The sequence below is a fragment of the Pristis pectinata genome, chromosome 1 (assembly GCF_009764475.1).
Source record: "Pristis pectinata isolate sPriPec2 chromosome 1, sPriPec2.1.pri, whole genome shotgun sequence".
In the NCBI taxonomy this organism is placed as follows: Eukaryota; Metazoa; Chordata; class Chondrichthyes; order Rhinopristiformes; family Pristidae; genus Pristis; species Pristis pectinata.
The window spans coordinates 145337444-145362953 of record NC_067405.1 but is presented as its reverse complement, the minus strand read 5'-3'; the positions used below and the strand labels follow the sequence as shown (position 1 = coordinate 145362953).

The 25510-nt window shown below is 41.0% G+C and overlaps 1 protein-coding gene across 1 annotated transcript in view; it reads left to right on the top strand.

Moving 5' to 3' along the window:
• dicer1 (dicer 1, ribonuclease type III) overlaps positions 1–25510 on the top strand; it is a 105694-nt gene that overhangs the window by 39389 nt on the left and 40795 nt on the right. The window contains 9 exon segments of the mRNA XM_052031054.1: positions 3237–3399; positions 4019–4149; positions 4379–4513; positions 12557–12717; positions 13899–14070; positions 16018–16490; positions 17619–17751; positions 19039–19281; positions 22526–22680. Coding sequence (XP_051887014.1) covers positions 3237–3399; positions 4019–4149; positions 4379–4513; positions 12557–12717; positions 13899–14070; positions 16018–16490; positions 17619–17751; positions 19039–19281; positions 22526–22680 — 1766 coding nt within the window.

Here is a 25510-nt window from a genome sequence, read left to right as displayed (position 1 = left end):
GCCAAATTAGCTTAAACCCTCAAGCAGAGTGAGCAAACCATGCAAGGATTTTGTTTCCCTTCCAGTTTGTATGTAACTGGTCTTTCTTGTACAGGTCCCACCTGCCCCAGAAATGATCCAAATGACACCAGCATCTAAAGCCCTCCCTCCTACACCAGCTCTTTACCAGGCATTCATCTGTCATGTCCTCCTATTTTTATCCTTGTAAGCATGTGGCATGGAGTAATCCTGAGATTATGACCCTAGAAGTCCTTTTTTAAACTTCTGCTTAACTCCTTAAATTTGCTCTGCAGAACCTCATCCCTCTTTCTACCTGTCATTAGTACCAACATATACTACAACTTTTGACTGTTCTCCCTCCCCCTTCAGAATGTTCTGTACCGGGGAGGCATTCTAAAGTTTCACTCTTGGTTTGTTCCTCTTACTAACAACACCAGCAACCCCCCCCCAACCTCTACAGCTTGCCTCAACTTTTCCTTCCCCTGCTGTGCATCAGAGCCAGAGGTGGTGCCACAAACTGGATTGCTGCTGTCACTTTCCTCTGAGAGGCCATCCATACCCCCAACAGTATCCAGAGTGAATATCTGTTTGAATGACCACACAGTACCCCTGCACTACCTGCCTGCCCTTCTTGGTGGTCATCCACCTTTCTTTACCTGCAGTGTGACTAACTCGGTAAACATACCATCTACCACATTTTCCGCATCGTGAATGTTCCATGGTTAGTCCAGCCGCTACTCTATGTGGTCTGACAGATGCTATAACTGGACACACTTCCTGCAGTCACCGGGGATGTCGGAAATGTTGCTTCTCTCACATCTTGCAGGAGGAGCACACCACTGCCTTAGCTTCCATATCTTTTAATGTATACCTTTCTGCTAGCAGTCCTTCCTCAGGAAAGGAGATGTATCAGCCTTGAGATCTGGCCCATATGACTACAGAGACATCAATGTGGCTGAGTCTTAATTGCCCTTTAAAATGGCATTGCAACCCTGTTCAGGCAGTGATTAGCAATAGACAATAAATGCTGGTCTTGTCAGTATGGAAAACTATTTTTGTGGGTGGGGTAGCATGCCTTGGGTGGAAATGGCATATGTGAGTAAAAGAATATTCACCTCCTCTGATCTGATACTGGTCATCTGTTCCTTAAAATGATGCATTCATTCATTTTGAATCAGAAGTACTTAAAACTGCCCTCTAATAGAATGGGGTCAATTGGCTACATCTTCAGAGGTGCCTTGGTTGAAAATATTCCTGAAAAGTGTTTCCAACCAGGTACTGACCTGTATCTTACATGTAGGAAATGGCAAACACAGTATGTCATAAACTTGTCCATTGTGGGTGTCTAAACAAGTGTTTTACTTTAGAACTGATTTGTTATTTTTTGTATGTTTTAGGTTTGAATGTGCCAGAATTAGCTTTGCTGTATTTCATTTGCCTCTTTTACTGAATGTTACAAGTTGATTTTCGCATTAGCACTCTTGTACTTGTAGGCAAAATGACTTTATAGTATATTCATGTACTGGTTCAAACTTCTCCCATAAATAATAGCCTGTTCTATTAGTGTTAATCTACTGCTAGGTGAAATGTTTACAAGTGATCCTCTACCCAATCTTTTGAGGGAACATAGCAGATTGTTCTTGTATGATGACCATTCACTTTCAGGCTTAGTATGCCAAAATAGCTTTCATGGCAACAGAATTGTGTTGTAAATCTATCAGTGATTGAGGATGTTTATTATCTGAGGCAGGTTGTTAGAGAATCTTGGTTTTGTGGAAGGTAAGTATAAGGCCATTCCTCTTGTATGTCAGTGAATGAGTCAGTGACGGCTTGGCACTGGGTCTCTGAGCACGTGTAACCACGTGTCATCTGCATACCGTAGTTCAACTGCAGTATGGACGACCGTGTTTTTGAAGTATAGTTGCACTGGGTTGAACAATTTCCCATTAGCTCTGAAGATTAGCTTCTGTCATGTGGGAAGTTTGTGGGAGGTGAAATGCAACTTGACAGAAAAAAGAACTGAGAAAAGTGTAAAGGCAGTGAACCCAGCCTTCACTGAGATTGGCTTTACTGTGGAACAGTTGGTTAAGATCATGACTTGTCTGCCACCATAATGCAAGCCTTAATGAATTTCTGCAGGCAGCTGAATTTGAAGAGGGTGTTGCACAGTCCCTGACAAATAAGGGTTCATGGTAAGACTATAGGAAAAGTGAGCTACTTTCCATATCTTGGGAGTCACCTCAGTGAAGGCAGACATCAATGGTGAAATTCACCATCTTCAGTGGGCCAGCTGCTGCTAGCTGAGCCACAGAGGATGCTGGGAGATGTAATGCTCTTAGTTACTGGGTGCAATCTTTCCAGAAACACAAATTATATCACCTCCATTTAAATGTGTACTCTCCCAGGCCAAGATCCCCTACCTCAAGGCCCGAATTACACTCAATCAGCTCCAGTGGGCAAATCATATCACTTATAGCACAACACCAGACTCCCTAAATATTCACTCTTTTCCATGGGAAGAGATTACCAGGTGGACAGAGGTAGAGATTCAAGGAAGTGCTCAAAGCTGTCTTGAAGACATGCAATGCCCCCAGTAACTTGACAATCCCTAGTTCAGAGTTGAGAAGGAACATTTAGAATGGTATGAGAGCCTCGAGTTCATTCATTGGATATGCGCAAAAGCCTTGCGTAAATGGTAGGAGGAGTGCACCAACACATGAACTAACTTCAAACCACTTCCACAATCAGCTCAGGCACCTCCTGCCCCATCGGTGGAAAAGTCTGTAATTCCCATATTGGCATCAAAAAATCGGAGTGATAGCAAGTCATCCTTGATCCCAAGGGATTGCCAAAGAAGGTGATGGTAGGGTGTGTGTTATTAAGACAAGTGGAGCAGAAGGTTCACTCTATGATGAGCAAGGTTGTGTTTGTGATAACTTTGCTTTGATTTGATAGGATTATGATGACATTGGATTCCTTGGGTCATTATCAAATGGTGTGAACTGGAAAGTGTTTTCATGTAGGTTTTGCTTGGGCATAAGATTATGCTCAGCTGCGATGCCCACCATGCCTGAAAGGACTCTGGCACTGGCAGTTCTGACTCTTGCTTAAAATGGGATGGGAAGTTGGCTTTTATCTGTTCAACTGAGGAATCACTGCAGAGACTAGAGAGAACATTAACAATATTTCATCATTATAATTTGCTCTGAAACTGAAAACATTGCTGTCTTTTACAGGTTGAACTTCTAGAAGCAGCTTTGGAACGTAATACTATCGTTTGTTTAAATACTGGCTCAGGGAAGACATTTATTGCAGTGCTACTCACAAAGGAGCTATCTCATCAGATCAGGGGACAGTTCAACAAGAATGGCTCACGGACTGTGTTTTTAGTTAGTTCAAGTAAGTATCATGTATGGCAACTAACCTCCTGAATTTAAACTTTTATATAGTCTGATCTTTTATTTCCAAGTGGATAAAATTTCCAGTTTGTTTTCAAATAGGTAAGTGGTTTGAGCATGTTGGTCAAACCGTAGTGATGCTTAGCACAACTAAAACCTATCTGATGTTCTTCAGAGAAGGAAATCTATCGCCCTTGCCCAGCCTGGCCTAAGTGCCTCCAAAGCTACCAATGAGGTTGGTTCTTGACTGATTTCAGTTCTGAGCAATCAGGATACATGACGAGTGCACGTGTAAAACAAAGCAGAGTGATCAGGCATGGGGAATCTTACTGGCTGTAGGCAGAGAAAGTGGGTAATCAGAGTGCTGCAGCCATTTGTAAATAACCACTGATGGCCTGCAGATTGGGATGAAACATATGACCTTCGTGGATAGTGGTATTGATAATTATGAAAACCTACTGAAGTAGTTTGGGAGTTGATTAAGATTGCTGTTTATCTGATGGTCAGCATACGCGACTAATGTTGCTGTACTGTATGCCAGGAAATTTAAATGGAGGTGATATAATTTGTGTTTCTGGAAAGATTGCACCCAGTAACTAAGAGCATATTACATCTCCTAGCATCCTCTGTGGCTCAGCTAGCAGCAGCTGTCAAGACCCATTCCGATCTGAAGGTGGGGGAGTATTCCGTTATGGAGAATGTTGAGTCATGGGCAAAGGAAGAATGGAGTAAACGCTTCAGTGGACAGCAGGTATTCAATTGTTATTTATTTATTCATGTCAGGACCAGAGTGTTGCTGGAAAGGCCAATGTTTATTGCCTATCCATAAAAGTATAGGAAGGTAAAGGTACAGTTAATTGCTGTCTTGCTGTGTGTGTAGTTTGTGTGGCATAGCAAGTGGCCTGACCTAACCAGGCTCAGTGTTTTGTATAAAATCCACTGTGATCGATATCCCCTCCCCTGCTGTTTTATTTTCACAGGTGCTAGTTATGACTTGCCACATCTTCTTGCACATATTGAAGAGAGGCTACATTTTCCTCTCGAATATCAACTTACTGGTGTTTGATGAATGTCACCTTGCAATTAAAGACCACCCCTATCAGGAAATTATGAAGGTATGATATCATGCTCATTTAGATATGCCAATCTGCCACAACATTCCACACCAAGAATTGAAAACAAATGTGAGATGCTGGAGTCTGGTGGGGGGGAGGTGGTGTGGTGTTGGTAGGTACCTGGGCAAGGGCGCACATGTTTGATTTAACATTTGATGTTCTAAAGTCCTATATTGTGTTCTTAAAATTCAGGTTTAAATAAATTTCTTTTCTGTACTTTCTCAGAGGTCAGACTGTTAAACTTGTGCTGTTACGATGAGGTGGACTATGACCTCATGATCTACCTTGTTGTGACCTTGCACCTTATTGCACTGCACTTTCTCTGTAGCTGTGACACTTTACTCTGTACTGTTACTGTTTTTATCTGTACTACATCAATGCAGTCTGTACTAACCCAATGTAACTGCACTGTGTGATGAATTAACCTGTACAATCGGTATGCAAGACAAGTTTTTCACTGTACCTCGGTACAAGTGACAATAATAAACTAGTACCAATAACTACAGCTTTTTATGTGACACCATGGGATTGAGTGTTTCCTTTTTAAGTAGTCATTGGGATTTTAGAATGGAGAAAGTTTATATGAAAATTTTTCATTATGATGTAGAAGGCATCCATTGAGGTCAACTCTCAGCAAGTCCACCAATCTATTATTTCCCTGTAACCTACTTTTCACTCATGCCTGTTCATACCCTCTTATTCTCCAACCATCCACCTATGCTGGGAGTAATTTCCAAGCTGAGAACCAGCATGTCTTTGAGATGTGGGAGGTAAACTGGAGAAACGTTACAAAACACTGGTGGGACTACACTTGGGATACTGTATGCAGTTCTGGTCGCCCCATTCTACGAAGGATGTAGTTGCGCTGGAGAGTGCAAAGGAGATTCACCAGAATGTTGCCTGGATTAGAGGACGTTAGTTATGGGGAGAGATTGGATAGGTTGGGGCAAAGGGGGTTGACGGATGACCTGATGGATGTGTATAAAATTATAAGAATATAGATAGGGTAGCTAGAATCTTTTCATAGTTTTATCGGTATCAAGAACAAGAGGGCAAAGGTTTCGGGTAAGAGGAAGGATTTTTAAAGAGGATTTGAAGGGCAAGTTTTTTTTTAACACTGGCTGATATCTAGAACTCGCTGCCAGAGGAGGCGATGGAATTGGATGCAATCACTGTTTAAGAGACATTTAGATAGGTTCTTGAATAGACAAGGCCATAAATGATAACATTGTAATGCAGGCAAATGGGATAAGTGTAGATGGGCATGAAAGGTCAGCATGGATGTGGACTCTATAAAACCCAAAGAAAACCCCTCTGGTCACAAGGAAAATGTGCCAACCTCCACACTGACAGCACCAGAGGTTAGAATTGAGCCCAGGTTGATGGGGCTGTGAGAGAGTTGCCCTACTTGCAACTCAATGGTACTTGCATCATATACATATTTTTATCTACCTCCTACCTAAAGGTGCCTGACACCGCAATATTTATATTTTCAGTGTCCTTGCAATTTTATCCAAGCTTTTGAAAGTCCACTTCTGATTAAATTTGTTTAGCAAGATGCAGTTAGATTTTCTGTGGTGTTTATCGGCCATACTGATATGAATTGCAGGGAGTCTGATATCTTGAGTCTACCAGTAATTGAATCATGAGGTTACCAGCATGCCAGAACCTAAACAATTATGGCATTTGCTTTTTTTCTTTCATTGAAATACATTAGCAACAAAAGAAAGGAATAGGAGCAGGCCAAGACTGGCTGAATAACATGACTTTGATTGCTTTTCCACTCTATCGCCAATGGGGACACTAACCAAATACAAATAGTTTGAAATCTCAACTTCAGGGCTTTGTGCACATATAGTGACATCCTTCTGTTCCTCTTTATCATTTAGTCTATCCTCGTTCTTTCTGCAAAAGTGTATTACTTCACAATAATGAAGTTCATCTGACATTTGTCTGCCCATTCTGCCAGTGTATCCATCTCTTCATTTAACTAACTCCTTCCACAGAACCAGATCCAACAATGCTTCCTTTTTATTGGGGCTGAAAACCTACAGATCAGAAGTTAGACACAATTTAAAAACTAAACCTTCCCTTACATTCCTCCAAGATTATCCAAGCAATATTGTGGTAATTTAAATTCACTATTTGCTGACCTGTAGTCTAACCAGAACTCTGTTATGGCAGCCTTTATTGCTCATCTCTGCCCACATGGATTCTACCCTTGATTCCTCAAGCCTTCCACCCACCATTTGACTTAATGAGCACTGCCATGCACCTTTTTCCTTCTTCTTTTCTTAGCACCTGAAGTGACCAGTCCTGTCTTTGTTGTAATGTGTTTGTTATTGCCCTTGCATCATGTCCTTGGAGCTTTTTGTGCCTGCTGTTTGCTGACTTTATTCACTACACTATTTATATTTTCATCTATTGTTATTGTTGGCACGTGTGGTGCACCATTTGATGAGTTTTTTTGTTCTGCCAAAGCTTTGTCATTCAAAAAAAAACATCACTGCCACCTGCAGGTTATGAGGGCTGTGCCATTGAATGAAATAAAGTGCTTTTCTCTCTTTCCATTCAATTCTTTTATCTCTAAGGAAAGGAGATTTACATCAAGTTTCAGCAAATACTTCAGAAGGACAGCATCAATGTTGCTTTTCAATGTGTGATGTATGAATTCTGTTTATACTTAAAAGATGTGCAAGATCTTACAAGATAGATGGCTTAATTAGCTGCATTCTGGTAGAAACAAAGCACTGCCAATCACATTCAATTTAGCTGTCTGGTCAACTATTAGCCAAGCAATCAAATTGTCTAAATGAGTTTAATACACAAAGTCAAGGATATGTGATGCTGAGGCTAAGGTATATCCAAATAAAAATAGATTGCCTGTGAATGGAGCCCATCCCCTTGCATGGCACCAATGTAGACCTACATCATTCTCGATCTAACTGGGCTTTCCCCATGAATCTGCTCGATACTGCCTGTGTTCAAATTGATTACAGAAGTGTAGCAGCTGTTTCTCTTTTACTTTCTCTACGCTTGCCTCCCTTTGGCATGATGCAAGCAAGTTTTCAGACGAAAGGATTCATGACTGGGCTTCATTTGTCGTTATTGCTCTTTGTTAAAAGTGGAGTTCATTTGTGTTATTGAACTTGTCAACTTGATTGATTTGTCTAATCCTGTGGGTGGAGAGGCTACGGGAGTATTTATTGGAATTTTTATTGCATCTGGCAAGAATTGCTGAGACTTGTGTTTCCTCTGATAAAGCACAAATGATTTAAATATTTGTAAAATGACATTTTTACTCAGATACACTTAACAGTAATCTTTAAGTGGGGAAATTTTGATCAGTTTGCTGCTGGCAGGGTCACACATTGAACTTTTAATGACATGGTGTATCATGCCAAAGTGTATCCGCTGTACATTTTTTTATAGAAATGAAGGATCTTGAAATGACAACTATCATCTGTAAAATTGCTAATGTTGCAGTTTTACCACCATTCATCTGACATAGAACATGTTACTTTAACAGTTTATTACTTTGTAAAAGTTTACATCAGTGGGATGGGTATATATTACTTGTCTTTGCGATATCAGCCCTACCTGGCTTAAAAAGTAGAAAGATAGAGATCTGAGTTTAAGTGCCTTTCGTGATTTCATCCCAAATATCCCATTACAGCCAATGAAGCACTTTTGAAATCTAGTGGCTAATTTTCATAGAGCATTCCCAAACAGCGTTTTTTTTAGTTACATTGAAAGTGGAGTAACTATTAGCCAGAGTACGAGGGGAAAATTCCTGTGGTCTTTGAACCATAGAACACTACAGCACAGAAGACAGGCCATTCGGCCCTTCTGGTCTGTGCCAAAACATTATTCTGCTAGTTCCATTTACCTGCACCCAGTCTGTAACCCTCCAGACCTCTCCCGTCCATGTATCTATCCGATTTATTCTTAAAACTTGAGTGAGTCCACATTTACTACATCAGATGGCAGCCCGTTCCACACTCCCACCACTCTAGTTCCCTCTAATGCTCCCCCTAAACCTTTCCCCTTTCATCCTAAAGCCATGTCCTCTTGTACTTATCTCTCCTAATCTAGGTGGAAAGAGCCTACTCGCATTAACTCTATCTATACCCCTCGTAATTTTGTAAACCTCTATCAAATCCCCCTCATTCTTCTGCACTCCAAGGAATAAAGTCCTAACATGTTCAATCTTTCCCTGTAACTCAACTCCTGAAGACCCGGCAACATTCTAGTAAATCTCCTCTGCACTCTTTCAATCTTACTGATATCCTTCCTCTAGTTAGGTGACCAGAACTGCACGCAATACTCCAAATTTGGCCTCACCAATATCTTATACAACCTCACCATAACATCCCAACTCCTGTACTCAATACTTTGATTTATGAATGCCAGGATGCCAAAAGCCTTTTTTACAACCCTGTCTACCTGTGACGCCACTTTCAGGGAATTATGTATCTGAACTCCCAGATCCCTTTGTTCCTCCGCACTCCTCAGTGCCCTACCATTTACTGTGTATGTCCTACTTTGATTTGTCCTTCCGTTAAAATGTCAGTGTACAATACAGTGGTGATCCCAACGCTCCTGTATGCATCAGAAACTTGGACAACATACCGACAACATCTGAAGGCACTTGAAAAGTTCCATCAATGCTGTCTTCGAAATATCTTAAATATCAGCTGGGAAGATAGAAGAACCAATGTCAGCGTGCCAAATGAAGCAAAAACAACAAGCATTGAAGTCTATGTTATCAAGAACCAACTAAGATGAAGCGGTCATGTTGTTCAGATGTAAAACGAACGTCTGCCGAAACAAATCTTCTACTCCCAGCTGAAAGTAGGCAAACATAAAAGAGGCGGACAACAGAAGAGATTCAAAGACGTCTTTAAAGCCAACATGAAGAAGTGTAACATCGACGTCAACAATTGGGAAACCAATGCCAAGGACAGGAAACTCTGGCAAACCATCATCGGAGAAGGAACAGCAACTTTCGAAGCCAACAGATGATCAGAATTAGAGGAAAAGAGAAGCAAATGGAAAGAGAGGCAGCAACAACCAAAGCCCAATCTGCCGTCTGGAACTACCTGTCCTGAATGCAGAAGAACTTTCTGAGCCAAGACTGGACTCATAAGCCACTTGAGATCCCATAGATAGATCAACGGAACGAAGACCATCATCCTCGACCTCGAGGGATAGCCACGACGACGATGTCCTACCTTGATTTGTCCTTCCAAAATGCAACAGCTCACACTTGTCTACATTAAATTACATCTGCCATTTTCTAGCCCCTTTTTCCAGTTGGTTCAGATCCCTCTGCAAGCTTTGAAAGCCTTCCTCGCTGTCCACTACGCCTCCAATCTTAGTGTCATCAGCAAACTTGCTGATCCAATTTACCACATTATCATCTAGATCATTGATATAGACAACAAACAACAATGGCCCCAGCACAGATCCCTGAGGCACACCACTAGTCACAGGCCTCCAGTCTGAGAAACAATCATCCACTACCACTCTCTGTCTTCTCCCACAGCCAATTTCGAATCCGGTTTACAACCTCTCTATGGATACCTAGTGTCTGAACCTTCTGAATTAACCTCCCATGTGGGACCTTGTCAAAGGCCTTACGAAAGTCCATGTAGACAACATCCACAGCCTTTCCTTCATCTACTTTCTTGGTAACCTCCTTGGAAAAACTCTACAAGATTTATTAAACACGATCTACCATGCACAAAGCCATGCTGACTATCCTTAATCAGCCTTTGGCTGTCCAAATACTTGTATATCCAATCTCTCAAAACACCTTCCAATAATTTACCTACTACTGATGTCAGGCTCACTGGCCTGTAATTACCTGGTTTACTTTTAGATCCTTTTTTAAACAACGGAATAACATGAGCTACCCTCCAGTCCTCCGGCACTGCACCCGTTTCTAAGGACATTTTAAATATATCTGCCAGGGCCCCTGCAATTTCTACACTAGTCTCTCTCAATGTCAGAGGAAATATCTTATCAGGCCCGGGAATTTATCTACCTTTATATGCTGTAAGGCAGCAAGCACCTCGTCCTCTTTAATCTCTATATGTTCCATGACACTAGTGCTTGTTTCCCTTCCTTCCATATCCCCTATGCCAGTTTCCTGAGTAAATACTGATGCAAAAAAACTGTTTAAGATCTTCCCCCATCTCCTGAGGCTCCACACATAGACGACCACTGTGATCTTCTAGGGGACCAATTTTGTCCCTTACTATCCTTTTAATATACTTGTAGAAACCCTTCGGGTTTACCTTCACATTATCTGCCAAAGCAACCTCATGTCTTCTTTTTGCCTTCCTGATTTCCTTTTTTAGTATTTTCTTACATTTTCTATACTCTTCAAGTACCTCATCTGTTCCTAGTTGCCTATACCTGCTGTACACCTCTCTCTCTTTCTTAACCAGATTGCCAATATCCCTTGAAAACCAAGGTTCCCTATGCTTGTTAACTTTGCCTTTAATCCTCACAGGAACATGCAAACTCTGCACTCTCAAAATTTCGCCTTTGAAGGCCTTCCACTTACAGAACACATCCTTGCCAGAAAACAACTTATCCCAATCCACTCTTCCTAGATCCTTTCTCATTTCCACAAAATTGGCCTTTCTCTAATTTAGAACCTCAACTCGAGGACCAGACCTGTCCTTATCCATAATTAACTTGAAACTAATGACATTATGGTCACTGGACCCAAAATGCTCACCTACACATACTTCTGACACCTGACCTGTTTGGTTCCCTAATAGGAGATCAAGTATTGCATTCTCTCTCGTTGGTACCTCTATATATTGATTTAGAAAACTTTCCTGAACACATTTGACAAATTCCAAGCCATCCAGCCCTTTCACAGTGTGGGAGTCCCAGTCAATATGTGGAAAGTTAAAACCTCCTACTATTACAACTTTCTGTTTCTTACATTGGTCTGCTATCTCACTACAGATTTATTCCTCCAATTCTCTCTGACTGTTGGGCGGTCTATATTACAGCCCTATTAGTGTGGCCACACCTTTCCTGTTCCTTAGTTCCGCCCATATGGCCTCTGTAGACGAGCCCTCCCGGCTGTCCTGTCTACACACAGTTGTGATATTTTCCCTGACTAGTAATGCCACTCCTTCCCCTTTCATCCCTCCCCCTCTATCACGTCTGAAACAACAGAATCCCAGAACATTAAGCTGCCAGTCCTGCTCCCCTTGCATCCAAGTCTCACTAATAGCAATAATGTCGTAATCCGACGTGCCAATCCACGCTCTAAACTCATCTGCCTTACCTACAATACTCCTTGCATTGAAATAGATGCACCTGAGAACATTTCTATCGCGTACAAACCTTTGATTTCTGTCTGTACCTGCAGTCCTCACATGACCTTTTTCCTCCTCCACCTCACTATCTGCTCTAACACTGTGGTTCCCCTCCCCCTGAAATAGTGTCATAGGATTTTTTTTGTGTCCATCTGTAAGGGCAGCAAAATATTAGTTTAATGCCTCACCTGAATGTCAGCACATATGATCATATCAATTAAGAGCAGGGAATTGGCCACTCATACACTTGAGCTGCTCTGCCATTTAATAGGTTCATGATTAATTTGATATATAACTTACAACTCTACGTTCTTGTGTACTTGCAGTAACCTTTCACCCTTTGGTGATCAAGGATCTATCTACCTCAGTTTTACATGCATTCAAAGACTACTTCCACTGCAGTTTGATCCCTTCTTGGTCCAGTAGTCATTCTTTGCCTGGTGTGCTGGATGGATGACAAGCCAACTAAGTCCGGTCCATGTCCACTGATACACTGATAGTTCATTGAATAGTTGTTGAATAAGGGTTCTAGCAGATTGTCTCTTTCCTCAACATTGGGGCAGAAGCTGATTATCTCTCAACTTATAACTTTACAGCTGGTGATTCTCATCTGAATTTGATAATTAACACACTAGGCTGGATATTTATTTAGTTTTTTTTGTGAGCCTCATTCTAATTTTATCTTCCTGTTTATCAGATGTGTGAGGAAAATCCCTCATGCCCTCGTATCTTGGGACTAACTGCCTCCATTTTAAATGGGAAATGTGACCCTTCTGAGCTAGAGGAGAAGATTCTGAAGCTGGAAAAGATTCTCAGGAGCAGTGCGGAGACTGCCACTGACCTGGTGGTGTTGGACAAGTGAGTTGTAAACATTTAATGTTTTCATCATTTTCATATTTCATAAAAAAAATTGGCTAGTTCTCAGAACAATTCCATCAATCCCATCCCTCCACTTATTTCTCGCTAACCACCTCTCTCACGTGCACATCAACTTCCCCCTGATTCTCCTGCCCTGCACCAACCCTAGGGATAACTCAGAGTAACCAATTGACAACCAAATATCACGTCTTTGGGATGTGAGAGGGAACAGGAGCACCCAGAAAAACTCGGCATGGTTCCAGGGAGAATGTGCAAACTCCAGATGGACAATACTAGAGGGCAGGATCGAATCCAGGTCTACCTGCAGTGCTACTGTGCTGGCCTTAATGTTCTGGTTTTTGAATTGCATCTTTAGCTTTAACACTGTCATTTCTGAGAGCTAATTTTAGCCCTAATCTAAATTTGTATCCTAAACTTCAACCTGGTTATGAACAGGTTGCAGTTAGTGCGACACTAATACAGCGCCAGCGATCGGGGTTCGTTTCCCATCACTGTATGTAAAGTGTTTGTACTTTCTCCCCGTGTCTGCGTGGGCTTGCTCCGGGTGCTCCGGTTTCCTCCCACATTCTGAAGACATACGGGTAGGTTAATGTGGGTTTAAAATGGGCAGCGCAGTCTCATTGGGCTGGAAGGGCCTGTTACCGTGCTGTATACATAAAGTTTTAAATAAAGTTTTTAAAACATGGTCCAGGTTGGTTTTTTGCAAGGGTTCTGCTGAACACAAATAGATGGCCATTGACTTGAAATGTTAACTATCTTTCTCTCTCCACGTGCCACCAGACGTGCTAAGTATTACCAGCATTTTGTTATTGCAGACTTTCTTTGTTTCTCATATGAAGATACCCAACTCTCTGAACGTCAGCATTCATTAACTATGCACAATTGAAATGGCTTTGCTTTTCTATTCTTTCTACCAAAGTGAATAACCTTACAGTTAGCCACATTATATTCCATTTGCTATGTTTCTGCCGCTTATTTAACCTGCCTTTTATACTTTTGCAAATTTTGTACTACTTCGCTTCTCAGGATAAATGTCCTGTTGGCAAGGCCAGCATTTGTTGTCTAGTCTCCCTGTCTTCACATTGTCTATAAACTTCAGCGCAGTGTACCGAATCCCTCTAATTCATTAATTTATGCCTCATTTATTCTTCTGCCTATAGGTATTCTTCTCAGCCTCATGAAGTTGTGCTTGATTGTGGCCCATATGAGGATAAAAGTGGATTATACAAAAAGCTTTTAAAAGAATTGGATGAAGCGCTTAATTTTATTAATGACTTCAATAATGTATCTGCACACTGTGATGATCGAGGCCCAACTTCAGTCCCTAAGCAGGTATGTGTTGTACTCTTTCTATATTCTAGTTTTGCAGTTTTGATTGATTAATTATTTGCAAATTTGTTACACTGACGAGGTTTCAGACACTATTTCTTTGAGCAACAATGCTGAGTGAAGCCTGGCAGATTCCAGTGACGCGTTGATTTGAAATCCCTTCCAATGGATTAGAGACACCAGCCACTGAAAGCACTGTTCACATTTGAAGATGAAGGCATGACACTTCATTGGGGAGATAGATCTGTGTCTATGATTTTAAAAAGCATCAACCTTATTCATGATGGTGGCAGGGGTACTGAATGCAAACCAGGCTATTCAAGTTTTGTGTGCATCCCACAATTGCTGTTAATGTTGCTGGTGATTGAGCAGAGCAAGATATCCTGGGAAACCTCTCTTTAACAAGTAGGATGAAGCTTACTTTGAGTTGATGAGTTATTTGGGTCTTTGGCAATTCCTTTTTTAAAATCCTGTTTTTGTTTTCAAAGTTTAATTTGTGTACATTCGCGATGCACTGTTTTTGTTTTAATCCACAGGGAAGGCCAGGTTGGTGATCCAAATCACTTCTGAGATACACTAATGTGAAACGTATTTTCACCATACCTAGCCAGATATTGGTATTTTTAGTTATGTAAAATTACAACATTGTTAACAGCCAAGCTTCTGTTTAGATTACAACCAAACCAGCACAATTCTTAGACCTGGTTTGACAGCATAACTTCAGATCACTTTTAAATCCTGTATCAATCACAAATTTGGTTTCTGATCCAATTGGGAACCCATTGATTCAAAACAAAATACTGGAAATTCTCAGCAGGTCAAGCAGCATCTGTGGAAAGAAATAATTACAGGTTGCTCTAGAGTATTTTCAGCATTATCAGTTTTTGTTTCAGATTTCCATTAGCTACAGTATTTTTCATTTTATTTGCTTTAAATTATAAACTGTTTTACCAATTTAAATGTTAATTAAAGCAAATTTACCAAATTATAAAAATGAAATAGTAATGCATTGTAATTAATCTGTAAAGTTATTTCCCAGGACTACTTTGAGATCCGAATAAAATGGAATCTCTTAGCTTCAATGTATGGTAACTAAATATTTAGTCACTTAATGTGGTAATATGGGATCCAGGCACGGTTAATTTAATTTCCACCACCCCCCATCCCCACCTACACTGGCCCTTCCTCAGTACCACCATTCGGTAGCCATCCAATCACCCTTGCCTTGATTGTTAAGCAGCCTTGCCCTATATGTATACAGCCAAGTCAACAAAGAAAATTGAACAGGAAGGTTGAACAGACATCCTTAATGCATTGGGTTAGGGACTGTTTTACATCCCCTTAGTTAACAGGTTAAGGGGCTCTACATTCTGAGTTTCGGTAAAGGAATTGTGTATGATTGTAATTGTAAATCCATACACATTGTTTCTGCATGCCCCATCTCTCCCCACCTGCTGAAGAATTTACTCCCAGCCTCATCACATAATGTGCAACCAGCAGAACAGACAAGCCTTCTGGTCTGATCACCAGCAGCAGTTCCCTCATGACCCATGCTATAACAAGAGAAATTTCCCATTACCTGTCTGCTGTTGATAAGATATTTCAGCACCAGGTTGAGTTGTCTTTCTGCAGATCCACATATGGGTTCAGTAATTTCAACAGTGCCCTCTTGACGATGAGCAACTTGCGGGTGATGGGTACTGAGATGATTGGTTATTTTCTGATTAAATATTTTGAAAACTTGCAGTTTGTATGGAAGAAATCTGAGGCAATTAGTCAATTCTTGTGGCTGTGCAGTCTAGATAGAAATATCCAGCACTCTGCAGGTGGCCCATGTGCCATAATTTGTACAACATGAATATTGAATTATTCTGTAGAGTTTATTACTTAAAGGGAATAATGAATTGTCAGTTTTCCCAATGAGTCATTGTGTTTCTATATTCACTATAGGTACTGGTAGATTGCCGTGCAGTTTTAACCGTTCTTGGGCCTTGGTGTGCCGATAAAGTAGCTGGGATGATGGTGAGGGAGCTCCAGAAATACATAAAGCACGAGCAGGAGGAGTTGAACAGGAAGTTCCTTTTGTTTACAGATACTCTTCTGAGGAAAATTCATGCACTCTGTGAAGAACACTTCTCACCTGCTGCTCTTGATCTGAAATATGTGACCCCGAAAGTCAGCAAACTGTTGGAAATCTTGCATGAGTACAAACCTTTTGAGCGGCAGCAGTTTGAAAGTGTTGAGTGGTACAACAACAGAAACCAGGACAATTATGTGTCATGGAGTGATTCTGAAGATGAAGATGAGGATGAAGAAATAGAGGAGAAAGAGAAAGCTGACACTAATTTTCCATCCCCTTTCACTAATATACTTTGCGGGATTATTTTTGTTGAGAGACGCTATACAGCAGTTGTTCTAAACAGGTAAGAGCCTGCTGAAAATCCTGTGTGCAGCTTGTACTTTGCATTCAGAAGGGATTCAGTGATGACTGAGAAGAGTGAGCTAGGAATGATTATCTTTGGGAAGAGTCACTGAGATTTTATCAGACAAAAGTCAAATGACTAGTAGTGCAAAACTTTGCAGCAGATTTTTCCAGCCGTATGTGGTTGAGCAGGAATATTCAGCCCCTTAATTCATTGATCCACCCCTGAAATAATCCAAAAATCCTCCACCCTAAATGTTGCATTCAGCTGTTGATGCTTTCAGGGTTCCGTTTAGAAGTTTGTTATATTATTATTTTAATGTTATGCCCAATTATTCCTGTCAGACCTGTTTAAATTATTGTCCCCTTAGCTTTCTTTTATAATTTAATTTAGTAATGTTTTGAATATTTAATATTTTACTTTTCCCATCCCAGGGGGCTTAAACTCACAAGCCAATTAATTACCTGGAATTTTAGCAAAGGCCTTTTGGAAGTCTATAGGCACATCACCTCAACAATCCTTTTGTTACTAAATAAAAAAAAATAACTTGGGTGGTCGGTCATGATTTGTCTTTTACAAATCTCTGCTAGCTTCAGTTGATTCATACCATCAAAGTGATTGTGAAATTTGTCCTAAGTTATTTCTAAATGTTCCTACACCACCAAAGATAACCTCGGAGACATGTTGCATGTACGGACATATTTCCCATGGACCATATACTGTGATTTTGCAATGTGCATTTATATGCCTTTGTATACAGTTATAAGCAGCATGAGACACTCATCTCTGGCTCAGTACTGTGGAGTCCAAGATTTTGACTCTCTGAGAAGTAGGTTCATCAGCTTGGTTTCTAGTCCTAACATTTGATCGGTTATTTGAATACTCCCTGATTTTTTTTTCTTATTTCCATGTTATCTCAACAGTGGATTTGAATGCAGGCCTTTGTGCATTTTTGTATGAATCAAAAAACAAACTGCTGGAGAAACTGTAATAGTAACAAAGTTGTTCTATTAATTTTTGTCTTGAGAGAGCCTGGATTTGTTTAACTTTCCATTGCCCTATTCCCTCTCAATCCCTCTTCCTCCAACTTCTTAAGAGTTTGATTTAATTTGATTATCTAATCCTCAGATTAATAAAGGAAGCTGGTAAACAGGATCTGGAGTTGTCTTACGTCAGCAGTAATTTTATAACTGGTCATGGCATCGGAAAGAACCAACCACGTAATAAGCAGATGGAAGTGGAATTCAGGAAGCAAGAAGAGGTTAGAGCTGCTTATTTCTTTTTCAAAAATCTTTTCCAAAACTTTCAATGGAAAGTTGTTTTCACTGGTAGGTGAGACTAGAACTTGGGGGACATGGCCTCAAGATTTGGGGGAATAGATTTAGGACGGAGATGAGGAGAACCTGCTCTTTCTAGAGAGTAGTGAATCTGTAGAATTCTCTGCCCAGGGAAGCAGTAGAGCTACCTCATTAAGTACATTTAAGACGCAGGTAGATTTTTGCATAGTAGGGGAATCAAGGGTTATGGGGAAAAGGCAGGTAGGTGGAGCTGAGTCTACAGCCAGATTAGCCTTGATCTTATTGAATGGCAGAGCAGGCTTGATGTGCCAGATGGCCTCCTCCTCCTATTCCTTACGTTCTTAAAAATCAACTGTACAATTTTCTTCCTTTCCCACTTGGGCATCACCTCAGAACCAGAGAACTGTAGGCTGTGGTGAGCCTAACATCAGTAATGGGAAGGTTACTGCAGAGGATTCTGAGAAACAGGATCTACCTGCATCTGGAAAGGCAAGGACTGATTCGGGATAGTCTGCATGGCTTTGTGCGTGGGAAATAGTGTCTCAGGAATTTTGAGATTTTTGAAGATGTGACCAAGTGGATTGATGAGGGCAGGGTGGTAGATGATGTTTGCATATACTTCAGCAACGCCTTTGACATGGTCCTGCATGGTCTATTTAACCTTGAAAAGGCTGCACAAAATATTCAGATTTTGAAAGTTGGGTTGTCTCAACTTGCTTAATACTTGAGCTAAGTATTAATGACTTCATATCACAGATGTTAATGGCAAGACCAATTTTGAAAAGGTGGAAGACATCCTTGCTTTTAATTGAAATTTAATGTTTTGTTGGAATATTAGAATTATTTCTGGTCATAGTTTAGGAGGAAATATACTAGAGCAGAGGAGGAGATGTAAAAGATTTGCAAATTTATGAAGAGTTCAATAGTAGATTGAATAAGGAAAAATTGTTTACAGATTATGGCAGATTTGGTAACCAGCGAGCATAAATTTATGACTGGAAAAAGAACTAAACACTTCAAAATGGTAATAGAAATGATATAGATTTTGTTTTTAATCAGTGTTGGGGGGGGGAGGGGGGTGAAAGTATATAGTAACTCATCTCTTTTGTAGATTGGTTTATGAACATCTTCCTAATAACAACTCAAAGGGAAGGACAGATTGCAATCTCTTGCATTATTGACTGGTGGTTGAGTTTCAAGAACCGCAACAAAGTTAATGTCATTCTTATTCCTCCAAAATATTGCTGCAGGTGCTGAGAAAATTCCGTGCACATGAAACCAACTTGCTCATTGCAACTAGTGTTGTTGAGGAGGGAGTTGATATTCCAAAATGCAATCTGGTAGTTCGATTTGATTTACCAACAGAATATCGTTCTTATGTGCAATCAAAAGGAAGGGCGCGAGCTCCCATCTCAAACTACATCATGCTTTCAGATTCTGACAAAATTGAAGACTTCAAAGAGGATCTCAAAACCTACAAAGCAATTGAAAAGGTACTAAATGGTTTCTCGCTTGATAACTGCAACTTGATGTACAGTAGCAATGGATTATAGATCACTTCTTACTCATATTTTCACCATTTTGGAAAGGTAGGGAAATGAAACTTCAAATTTCTTGGCACCTGCTTCCATGGGACCAACTGTGTTTAACTTTTATTCTCGGACTTCAGGGAACAATGTCGATCAATATTTATTATGTTGCACCAATAACAACATGATTTACTGGATGAGAATCATGGGGGGTGTAAAGGGGAAGGATGGAGATGCAAGTTCCTTGAAGAAAGTTAGTGAAGCAGTTGCCTTTTTCACCAATTTTCTTTAACTCATATATTCATCAGTATTTGTTCTAAAGAAATGTCAGTGACCTGAAACATTAACTTTATCTCTCCATAAATGCTACCAAAACTGCTGTGTTTTTACCCTTTTCTGTTTTATTTCAGCTTTCCAGCATTTACGGTATATTACATTTGAATTTCTTGATAGCAACAATACAAGTTAGTACACTAACTGCTGAACTACTTGTATTATTCAAGTTGTTATGGGATCTGAACGGGCAACTTTTAAGTGTCAAATCCATTGTGCTACCAGATTCGCAACTGATTGTTCTTCAAGTTTATAGAACGTAGAACAGTACAGCACAGGAACCGGCCCTTTGGCTCACAATGTCTGTGCCAAACACAATGCTGAATTAAACTAAATCTCTTCTGCCTGTATATAATCCATATAACTCCATTACATAAACACACAAACACATATTCATGTGTTTATATAAAAATGTCTTAAACGCCACTGCCATTTCTGCTTCCTCTACTCTCTCCAGCAGCCTGTTCCAGGCATCTACCACTCTCTGTGTACATATTTAAAAAAAACTTGCCCCACGTATCTCCTTTAAACTTTTCCCCTCTCACTTAAATATTGTACTTGATATATCTACTCTGGGGAAAACGAATCTGACCGTCTACTTTATCTGTGCCTCTCATAATCTTCTGTCAGGTCTACCCTCAGCCTCTGATGCTCCAGAGAGGAAAAGAAGGAAGTTTATCCAACCTCTTCTTATAACTCATACCCTCTAATCCAGGTAGCATCCTGCTAAGAGGAGGTTTACCAGATTGATTCTGGAGATGGAGTTGGCCGATGAGGAGAGATTGAGTCGCCTGGGACTATACTCGCAAGACTTCAGAAGGATGGGAGGGGATCTTATAGAAACATAAAATTATTGAAAGGGTTAGATAAGATGGAGGCAGGAAAGTTGTTTCTACTGGTAGGTGAGACTAGAACTAGGGGAAATAGCATCAAGATTGGGGGGAGTAGATGAAGAGGAACTGCTTTTCCCAGGGAGTAGTGAATCTGTGGAATTCTTTGCCCAGGGAAGCTATAGAGGCTACCTCATTAAATATTTAAGACACAGATTTTTGCATAGTAAGGGAAATATGGGGGAAAGGCAGATAGGTGGGGCTGCTCCTATTTCTTATGTTTGAATCAACAAACAATCTGCTGGAAGAACTCAGTAGGTTGAGCAGCTCCTGTGGGAGGAAAGGAATTGTCGATGTTTTGGGTCAAAATGCTGCATCGGGACTGAGTTTGGAGAGACTAGATGGCCAGTACAAAAAGCATCCTGGTAAACCTCTTCTGCACTCTTGCCAAATAGCAGCTTAACCGAAGTTTTATATAGCTGCAATATGACTTTCTGACTCTTGTACTCAGTACCCGGATCAATGAAGGCAAGCATGCCATATGCTGCCTTTGCCATTGTATCTACTTGCCACTTTCAGTGAGCTCTGGACTTGGACCCCAAGATCCTTCTGTACATCAGTGCTGTTAAGGGTCCTGCCATTAACTGTATACTTTCCCCTCATATTAGATCTCCCAAAGTGTAACACCTCATACTTGATCAGATTAAACTCCATCTGCCATCTCTCCACCCATATCTGTAACTGATCTATTGCTCTGCTATATCCTTTGACAGCCTTCTACACTGTCCACAACTCCACCAATCTCCAATGATTGCAAACTTACTAACCCACCCATCTATTTTTTCATCCAGTTAAATATATATCACAGAGGCCCCAGCTCCAATCTCTGCGGAACACCTCTGATCACGGACCTCCAGCCCGAATAACACACTTCCACCACTACCCTCTATCTTCTATGGGCAAGCCAATTCTGAATCTTAAGATTCAGCCAAGTTGATGAATATTTAAATTTTTTTAAAACTTTATTTACAGCGTGGTAACAGGCCCTTCCGGCCTAACGAGTCCGCGCCATCCATTTTAAACCCAAATTAACCTACCCGTACATCTTTGCAATGTGGGAGGAAACCGGAGCACCTGGAGGAAACCCACGCAGACACAGGAGAACGTACAAACTCCTTACAGACAGCGACGGGAATTGAACCCCGATCGCTGGTGCTGTAATAGCATTGCGCTAACCGCTACGCTACCATGCCGCCCATTAGAGATTAGTTGTCTCTGATTGTGTCTTGATGCAACCTCTGCAGACGCACATGTGCTCCTTCCAGCAAAGGTCCCTGGATAGCATATAGAGGCAGAATCCTGGCCGACTCTCCACACACCCACCAGCCCAGGAACATTGAGGCCAATTTTAGTTCTTTGTCACTGAAAGCGGCTAATTTGTGTAGACAGGAATCAAGCTTGGTGCTCTTGTGGTCAGATAGGTGTGAAGATGAAAGTGATGACTATTACTTGAACAGACAAAAGCTGTCATCCTGGCAGCTGAGTATCTACAGGTGGTCATACTTCTATGAGTAGCAAATGGTTAAAAGTAGCCATGGTTCATGTTTCCTATTCACCATCGAGTGACCTCTGTAGCCAAGTCTGAATTTATGATCCCATTCCTGTTTCATGGTCTTGACACGAAACATCGATCATCCCTTTCCCGCCACATATGGTACGAGACCCACTGAGTTCCTCCAGCAGTTCTTTTACTCCACATTCCAGCATCTGTAGTTTTGCATTTTGCATTTGTGAATGTTGGATCAAAACTAAATTAAGTTTATCTTGTGTAGTTGAGTAGGCTGGTGATGGCTTTTAAGGCTTTCTTTGGAGAATGCTGAATGATGTTGGAAACCAGATGCCAGATTCCTCAAAATAAAATGGGTAGGAAAAGCCTTGGGAGATTATTATTGAAAATGTATGTAATGATTTAACACTAATTGTAAAACATCTCACTGTAGCTTTATCTTCTAGAAAGTTCATATTTCTATTGATACCTTATTAAGATTCTCCGAAACAAATGCTCAAAGTCTATGGATTCTACTGACATGGAGGTTGAACCTGTAACCGATGATGATGAATTGCTTCCTCCGTATGTACTGAGACCAGAAGATGGGAGCCCGCGAGTAACAATTAACACTGCCATTGGCCATGTGAACAGGTAAGTGTTAGCATTGGCACAATATAATCAGGCATTTGTTGACACCAGTCTTGAGCTTTTATCATCTCTTGATATGTCTTCTTGTGGTTTATTAGGTTTTTTTTGGATTATTTGATACACACAATTATAATTTGGAGAATTGAATGTCAACATACAAAATCCTTTTCAAGCAAACTGTCTGTAAAGTCCTTGAATGAGGATAAGTAGTACCTTCTATTGAAATCAATAGTTGAAAATTCATGATTGGAGCAAGGGGTGGAAGGGCAGATTGGAGGGTGTGTGTGGATCCAAAATGAACAAGTAAACCATTTACTTGATTATTGTCCAGCTGGTAAAAACTACTCCCTTCGTGGCCAAGTTGTTGGGAACCCCTTTGAGCTTAATTACTGTTTCATGAATCATAGCTAATCTCTCAAAGGAAAGTGGATGTGATGTTAGAGCCAAAGGGTCATACAACATGAAAGCAGGCCTTTTGACTCTTTGGGTCCCCACCTACCACCCATTTTCCATGGATACAATCTCTACCAATCCCATATTATGCTGCCCACCTGCCTATCAACTCTTCTCACCTACTAGGGGTTAATTGACTACTTTACAGCAGCCAATTAAACCACAACCCACACCTCTCTGGGATATGAGAAGAAACCAGAGCACCCAGAGGAAACCCAGGCAATCATGAGAGCAACATTAGAAACTCCACACACAGCACTAGAGGTCAGGATTAAACCTAGGCTGCTAGAACTGCAAGGCTGTGACACTCTTGCCACCCCGTCCGTGTACCTTAAATATCACTGCTAGAATTCCTCAGAGTAGTGTTCTAGGCAGACATCTTTAACTGCTCTTCAGGACAGAAATGAGAAGATTTGCTAAAGTTCAATATCATCTGCATGTTGCATTTTCCATAACTCAATAACCATTATATCTTTGGGATGTGTTAAGAAACTATTGGGAGCCCATGCATTCACAGAGAACAGCATCTCGGGTCAGAATCAAACTCTGGTCGTTGGAGTGGTGATGACTGCACTACCTGCAGCAGCGCTGGGCTTGTGGAAATCCCTATCCAATTGCATTTTTGTTGTTGATCCTCAACAACAGGAATGTAGCACTTCAGAAACCACCTCAAAGGCAATTAGTGATTGGTGGTAAAGGTTGGCCTCATCCCACAATTGATTTTTTATAAAAAGATCTAATTCCATGTACAGGTAATTTCTAAAAATTCCTTAATACCTGTTGCTTAACAGAAATGTGCCAATCTGAAATATGGAATGGATTCTAACCTTCTGAACCTGCAGATATTTTGTACATCTAGCTTGCATGCAAGGCCCTTGAGCACTTGCTGTAAAGTTTCCAGACTATTGGATGTTATTCCAATTAATACTCAGGCACATTTAATTGAAGTGTACACAGTATTATAATAAAAGTTCCAGCAAGTTCAGTCAGGTTAAAGGTGAGTACAAAGGAAGCAAACATAACCTGGTGAGGCAGATGCTGAACAATTGGAATTTCCGAATCATTGGATAGCAGATTATTGGTGTTTTATTATTGTACTGGCTTAGTTTTCAAGTCTTTAGTTGGCCTTTACTGAGGTATTGGCATTCGTATTCCTTTATGCACATTGAGGTGATCTTTTAAACTTACTGTAATTACTACTTCATGCCAGTGATGGTGCTGCAGTGCTATATTTAACAGCATTGTCTAATTACAACAAGACCTAGAAGCTCAGTCATGTGGCACTTTTTCTCAGTCTAGTGGATCTGAGGATTGTTTCTTTCTGGAGTAGAAAGCAATTGCAACCATATTCACTCAAGGGCTCTGGAAATTTGACCAGGCACTTTTAATTGCAAATCACCCTTGCACCAATAATACAATTTCCACAGCAATCACATAAGTGATGACTCATTTGCAACTCTCCCTTACCAGGGTGGTAGGGAGGAATCTTCCACTTTGAGCATCCTAACACAACTTGCAGGGAATTGGCCCTCCTCTTCAGGCCTCAATCAGGCCCCTGATTGCCAGCCCTCTGTCCCCAGACATCAGTGCAATAAGAAAAGTGTACAGTGGGGATTTTAGTCATAGAGCAACACAGCAAAGACACAGGCCCTTCAGCCCGACCAGTCCATGCCGACCAAGGTGCCCACCCAGCTAGTCCCAATTTCCTGCGTTCGGCCCATGTCCCTCCAAGCCCCGTCCCTCCATGTACCTATCCAAGTGCTTCTTAAACGATACTGTTGTACCTGCCTCAGGTCTTATTATAGAACATTACAGCACAGTACAGGCCCTTTGACCTTTACATCCTGCTCTGAGATCTATCTAACCTTTCTCTCCCACATAGCCCTCCATTTCTCTATCATTCATGTGTCTGTCTGAGTCTCTTAAATGTCCCTAATGTATCTGCCCCCCCCAACCTCTGCCAGCAGTACGTTCCACGCACCCACCGCTCTCTGTGTGAAAAAACTTACCCCTGAGATCCCCCTTATACCTTCCTCCAATCACCTTAAAATGATGTCCCCTCGTGTTAGCCATTGTCGCCCTGGGAAAAAGCCTTTGACTGTCCACTCGATCTATGCCTCTTATTATCTTGTACACTATCAAGTCACCTCTCATCCTCCTTCTCTCCAAAGAGAAAAGCCCTAGCTCACTCAACCTGTCGTCATAAAATATGCTCTCCAATCCAGGCAGCATCTTGGTAAATCTCCTCTGCACCCTCTCTAAAGCTTCCACATCTTTCCCATAATGAGGCGACCAGAACTGAACACAATATTCCAAGTGTGGTCTAACCAAAGTTCTATAGAGCTGCAACATTACCTCGCGGCTCTCAAACTCAATACCC